Here is a 7,186-nt window from a genome sequence, read left to right on the forward strand (position 1 = left end):
ATATAGATATATATATATATAGATATATATATATATAGATATATATATATATAGATATATAGATATATATATAGATATATATATATATAGAGAGAGAGAGAGAGAATATTAAGCAGTATAATCCAACTGCTGCAAATATAAATGTTATTGTTATTGGAAATATTTAACACCACGCAAATTAAAGATTATATTAGTGGGAGGAAACAATTTAAATATAAATTTATTAGTAATTTATTAATTACACACAGACACACACAATTATCGATTTGTGAATGTTTGAGCTATTTTGAGACTTATTTTTAACTCTCTTCATACCATCTCGTCTGAGACTGCTAAGAGTTCTAGAATATAGCTTTCATGCTTTAAAATGATTTCTATTTCAAATACCAGCTTAATAATGACATATTTTACTAAATTCTTTAGTTTAAAAGATGATTGAAATAAAAGTAGTCTAACTTACAGAAATATGGTAACAAAAGTGACAAAATGCAGATAATTTTTAATCCCATTCATGGTAAACAAAAGCTGTAGAGTACAAGTTAATGTTTTTACTGGTCAATAAATCAATGTAGTTTACACTGATCATCATAAATTGTACAGATGATATGAGGTTTCAATTTCAGCATAAAAATATCTCATTTGATAATCCAACACAGAAAAGAAAAATGTTGCAAATGGAGTGAATGTTATGAAGTTGGCCATAATGTTCTGCAAGTTGACTGATGAATCAATGTACACGCTTGTGTGTTTCAGGACACACACACACACACACACACACACGTTTATTATGCATCTTTACAACATAGACAAGAATGTGTAGATATTGATACAAAAGTTCAGCATCTTTGATAAAACAGTCAGTGATGAAAACAGTAGGTATCTTAGATGCTGGCAAAAAGTCTGGTGAGCTTGGAGTAGTTCTTGATTAAGCTTGGTCACAACTTTGTTAACAAGTTGGTTGCTGTTGGTTACTGGGTTCCCAATAAAAGCATGGGAATTGATGAAGATGACTTCATCGCTGGTCTGCTGTAACTGTTGAAAATACCATTGTTACAATGACTACCAGATACACTGCAACCAGTGGGACCTTTGGGACATGGATTGATACACTGCAGCCTGGTGCTATGTCTTTGAGTTGAGACAACTGGCTTAGCTGAGAGTTTAACAACTGAATTTATTAAGGAGGAGGAGCACTAAGTAGTGGTAAGTGAAATTGCAATACATTGAAACCGGGGAACAAGCTACTCACTGAGTTTTGTCATGGAGAATATATCTTGCTTCTTGACTAATGGTATGTGTATACACCTACATCAGTTTGCAGTACCATCTGCCTAGACTGTGAGATGCTAACATTTTGGAGTAGTTGTTTCTTCATCAGTCACAGACACCAAGCAGACAACACTGCGGACTGAATTAAGAGATTACTTCCAGCTCAGTATATGCAAACATATTGTAGGCATACAACTTTGTCAAATTTACTCATTTCATTGTAGAATGTAAAAAAATGAGGACTTTTATTGGGATCCCATCAGAGGTGTTGACATCACTTGACCAACCAATCCCAGACTGAAAAAAGGATTCAGTCTGTTTATATACACATAAAATCTATTAACTCCAGAGAATAGGAGCTACTAATTTGCATGCTATAAGGATTTAACAGTTTTATTTAGAATCAAAAGCCTGTCAACAGGGAATTCTTTGTTTTAAGACAGTTGGATGATAACACGAAGGGCATTTTGCTCCTATTTCTAACATCTGAACCATCACATACACCTTCCCTCATTAGCTTGTATTTCAGTTACACGAAGCATGAACCAGCTATTTGCTGCTTTAGACTTTTCAACTTCCTGAAAGATCAAATTTAAGGTTCTGATACTGTTTCAATGCTGAGCTGTGATTGGTTGAAAAACAATATTAAATTATTGCAGAGATAGTTGCATACTCAGATTACTTAATTGGGTACCAGCTGCACTGAACATTAAATCCATGGCTGTTTTACAAATTTGTCATCCTAGAATGCACATCAAACCCTCAACCCCACCCAAAAGTTCTAGTTTATATTGTTTCAATTTTTTCTTTTTCATTTATAAAATTTTTCATTTATAAAATTAAATACTCTATGAAGATTTGTTCATTTAGTGATGGAGCGTGAACATCATTTTTGATCTTATGTTTCTTTCACTTCATTAAAATTAATTATGCCAACACCTTTAATTGATTTAATATGATAAACTGCTTGAGTTATAATGTTAGAATCACTATATTGAATACGTCAAGATCAATATCTTTCAGTTTGCTACCTCTCTAGCATTTAAACTGGCCATTTCCAGCCCAGATATTCTACCTGTTTTATGTTCAAACTGGCCAGATCTGGCTCCTCACACCTACTCTACAATGTCATTCTAAAAATAAACTATCACATCATCAATCTCTGAAAGCATTGAGATAATCTGTGATTAAGTCAAACCAATGTGAATAAGCATTACATTTGACAAAATATTCTGAATGTTAAAAGGATTACTTGTCTGTCTTCATCATAACTTTAACATGTAGTTTTCCTTGCTTGAATGGAGCAAATGAAATTCATTAAGATAGAACTCTTATGGCCAGATGTTCTTGTTGCCATCTCCCACTTCTTTCCAAGCAGATGATAAGATAACTGGACAATACTCTAATTCAATGCTGATTGTCCTCAGCAGCAAATACGTTCCCTAACTCATTGCAGACAGTCAACGAAAGCTGAGGTTTAAAAATTACAACTTAAAGAAAAACTAATGGGGTTCCCTTTGAAAGCAAAATCTCTAGAATTGTAAACTCCAGAGTCTAGTCTCTGGAGTCTGTGTACCATTTCTCATTTCTTGGATCATGGTATTCCTGTCAGATTGTGTCACTGCTGCACAAATCAATGAGATTTAAACACACACAAACTATCAACTTTAGTGTGGCACAACATTTCATCATGGGTCTTATTACACTCTTTCTTTCTGTAGATTAATTACTTTTGCCATTGTTCCCCTACACAAATATTATCATCCTTCACTCCTCAATCCCCTACAGATATCTTTTACAGCTGCAATACCTGAAAACCCCTCCTTCAATGGGAACAAGACAACCTCATCTTCATCAACATTACTCAGACACCCACCCATCAGACTTCAGAGTTCATTTAATTGTCTACAATCTTTGATGCTGCTAATCAACCCTAGGTTGGCTCGAATCCAGCTGATCTATGTCCAAGACATTGCAGTATTTTCATACATAATATATCTAGAACTACATTATTCAATGTATCCTTGCTTGCTTAAAAAAGTGGATTGATTAGCAGGAGATTTGGCTGCTATTTATGGCAAATTGAGCAACCAGTAAGAAGCCTCCTTCCATATTTACATTGCCAAAAACTGTATGTCAAAAATGTAAAGGTTTAAATCAGAGAGCAGCTGTGACATTATGGTGATGGATTAGTGACCAACGATTGCGTTGGTTTCCTTAAGATATACATGACATAACTTGTCGCAGTCCACCAAACTTCATTGTTGACTGGTTTCTAACAGGAAGATTAAACAGTTGTAAACCTCCAATAACACTTTTCTCTCCTCCACCTATGTGCTTTTTAGTTTCCATCTCCCACATTCCAAGAGGACTTGATACACAGCTTCCAAAAATATGAAAATAGTACACAGAAAAGTTTGGTAATTTGTAAGAAAAAAAAAAAAGAACTTTTTTTAATGAAAATGTACTCACTTTGGTTGCACAGATGAAGCTTGTTGTCACAACTTTGGCAACAGCATTCATTAAATTCTTTGTTTCTTGAATGGCACTATCAACCTGTAAAGACAAGTATTTAAACATTGTATAATGAAATAAGGAAAACATGAACTTGACTGTTGAAGACATTGGATTGAAGATAAAATTTTTGCTTTTGTTAAAAAGATTTTTTAAGGTAAAATACTGTCTAAAAACAAAATAAAAACAAGTAAAAATGGTGAGAATAAAAAAAAATTACTAACTTTATTAAATGTGGCTGCTTTGCCAAATGTTGGAGCCCGAAGTGTTTTTAGTAACTGTTGACAAAATACTGGAATTCGGTCAAGATGTACAACCAGTTCCTCTTTATGACCACTCGCCGGTACCTGTGATAATAATAAAGACAGAAAAATTAATTAAGTTCATCAGTGATTCAAATAAAGATACACAAGATTAGCTTCTAAAACACTTTCCATTACCTTCTCCTGGTTCGTGGGAAAAATTTGAAGTCAGCACTGCAGACGCTAAACAACTTGTCATTTATCAGTTCTCTCAATATTTAATGAAGTAAACTGTGTCATACTATACTTATGGGCCCTTAACTCCTCAACAGAGTCAAGGAAGGGGTCACCATAGCATATGCTTTGGGTAGTTTTAGTTCTGACAGAACCCATCCCTCTCCAGATCAGACACCAGTAAATTTCTTTCAGAAGATGAGAAGGCAGATCAACCCCAGTATAGGACTGGTATTGAAAGACAAAGTAAATGTCAGAGGGATTTGATCTCAAAGTGCAGGGAACCAAAACAACTCAAAGTATTTTAACATTCTAATGACTGTCAATTATTCCAGAAGACTGAAGTAAATTGTACATCCATAGGGATGAACAGGGATGAAGACTGGAAAACAAACAACGTTACTTGTATGACTAAGCTGTTCATTGACAAACAATCAGGTGATGACAAGGCAACACACGTACATGTGTGTGTGTGAGGGGGTGCTGTCAGTTTTCGTTTACCAAATCCACTCACAAGGGTTTTGTCAGTTCAGGGCTGTAGTAGAAGACACTTGCCCAAGGTGCCATGCAATGGGGCTGAACCTCAGACCTTTTTAACTACACAGCCATGTATCTTAAAAATAATTTTTTTTAAAAACCGTTTGGCCGAATTAAAAACAAAGCAAAACAGTGAACATCACAAAACAACCAACAAAAATAATGGTGATGATGTAAGGAAAGATTGGTTTGTCTCTAATGAGTTTGAAACTTTGTGAAATGGCAAAGTGATACAAAACTCTTACTTACTCGTTCAGCAAACTCTTTAACAGTTTTATATAATTTGTTGCCTTCATCAGCAAAATATTTAGCCTGAGTAAATAGGTCTTGTGTTGTTTTCAAGGGGCCTTCTCCTCGTGTAAATAGATACATGGAAAAAGCCATGCTCGACATATTTTTGGCACGTTTAACAATATCATTATCTGCTTCCTCCCATTTGTCTGTCTCAGCATCCATCTCAGATGTAATCAACTTCATTTCTAGACCAAGTTTAGCTATTTTGGCTTGTTCCTGAAATATACAAATGACAAAAATTATTGATAAAATTTAACAATATATTGCAAAGACCAAGTTAGTAGCAGGGGTGGATGCTCTGAGAGCGTAGCTGCTAGAATAAGAATAGATTGGGCAAAGTTCAGAGAGCTCCTACCCCTGTTGGCAACAAAGGGCTTCTTGCTCAGAGTGAAAAGCAGATTGCATGATACTTGTGTGTGAAACCATTATTAGTATCATCATCATCATCATCATCATTACCATTTATTAGGCACCAATTTAAATTCTGATAATAGATATAATAAAAGAAGGAATCTATAATACTGGAACCAAGCTGAGACAACCTTTTTGGTAAACATTGAGTAGGAATAGAGTAAAGGTGAATAATTGTTGTTTAGTGTGAAACTTTGAAAAAAACAAAACATGGAATTAATAAATAAAAAAAAAGATATTCACCTCTGCATCCAGTTTAACAGGTCGTAGAGATTTGACCATTGTTCCATGTTTCTGGAAAAGAAAACTCTATGTTTAGCAAACAAGTTAGTTGAGGCAGAACTTCAGCTGAACAGCTTATTATGCACACATGCAGAAATGTATAATGCCAGAAAATTGGGTAGACTTTATGATCAAAAATGTTCTAAGATGACAAGGCATTATATTTAGAACTGTATTATCAGATATAACCTTCCCTTCTTAACATGGAAGGGTATAATTTGATAGAGAATTATTTGTTCTTTTTAGCAGGAAATGCAACTTTCAATAATAAAATTTGAACATCCTGGAGGATGTCTTAAACACTGAAGACACACTAGATAATAATAAATTTAATGCTTAATTATTTGATAAAACCTGGTTGTTCATCAGTTTTAAAGATGTCAACAAAACTTGCCAAAGAATGTTCCAGAAATTAGTAAACAAGTTAAATCTACTGAACAAAGTGTGATACAACACCACCACCTTAACTAACACCACTGATCTCTTTGGACATTTCTACGTTATATAACATTACTATAGCAATGTTCTGTCCAAATAAAACAATTATATACTCATCCATTCAACAAAAGTAATGGTTAATTTTCTGATTATAGTTTTGCTTATTCTTGAAAGAGATCTGCAACAGTCAGCTATCAATAACACTTATGAAGAGTGACTGCAAAATCTGTCCAGAGACGTGTAACCAGATGAACGCCCTGCCCTCACTCAATTAGCCACTAACCACATTTTAACCATCCTGCTTTTCTGGGAACCAACACAGTAAAGCTTCAGCATCTAATGGCTGACTATGTAGAAGCCGACAAGATTTCCAACAACAACCTTGGCCACCTTTTTGAATTCAATATCTTTACTACTTTGAATATGCTTAGAAAATTAAAGCAAAAAAAAGAAGCAGAGCAGCATCCAAGACTTTCACACTCAGAATTGTTGAAGTATGGAATAAGCACCAACATCCATTTTTAACTGTCAGGACACTGAATTCTTCAAAAATTCCATGCTTCTCAAATCCATCAACACTATTCTTTGCATGTCTATGTACCCTTTCCTATATACTGTTCAGTTTTCGATTTTTTTTATTTTTTATTTATTCTGTGTAATATGCATGTACTTCTAGCTTTTTTTAAGCTAAAACCAAAATCCTAATAAGTAGGAAGGTAGATAAAACACAAACCCCTTCAGGTAGATGGCCCTGCTCAGTATGTAGAAAAGGAGTAGGTAGTAACTCTATAAGATGTACCCGGTGCAAGCTATGGACACATAAGAGGTGCAGCAACATCAAAGGCAGGTTAACTAGCAAGTTAGTTTTTGTTTGTGGCAGATGTTCAGGTGCAATAAAGACTGTAAACAAACAGGAAACACCTTCTATCTCATTCCAGGGTGAAAAACTAGAGGTAGTCGATAGC

The 7,186-nt window shown here is 34.5% G+C and overlaps 1 protein-coding gene across 3 annotated transcripts in view; it reads right to left on the bottom strand.

Annotated features, from left to right (window-relative positions):
* LOC106877594 (alpha-catulin) overlaps positions 1-7,186 on the bottom strand; it is a 329,504-nt gene that overhangs the window by 4,910 nt on the left and 317,408 nt on the right. For all 3 annotated transcript variants that reach the window (XM_052973445.1, XM_052973457.1, XM_052973451.1), the window contains 4 exons: positions 5,745-5,795; positions 5,046-5,306; positions 4,008-4,130; positions 3,742-3,825 (listed from right to left, as the gene is read on the bottom strand). In XM_052973445.1, coding sequence (XP_052829405.1) covers positions 3,742-3,825; positions 4,008-4,130; positions 5,046-5,306; positions 5,745-5,795 — 519 coding nt within the window. The remainder of the gene's footprint in view (positions 1-3,741; positions 3,826-4,007; positions 4,131-5,045; positions 5,307-5,744; positions 5,796-7,186) is intronic.

The sequence above is a fragment of the Octopus bimaculoides genome, chromosome 1, assembly GCF_001194135.2.
Source record: "Octopus bimaculoides isolate UCB-OBI-ISO-001 chromosome 1, ASM119413v2, whole genome shotgun sequence".
NCBI lineage: Eukaryota > Metazoa > Mollusca > Cephalopoda > Octopoda > Octopodidae > Octopus > Octopus bimaculoides.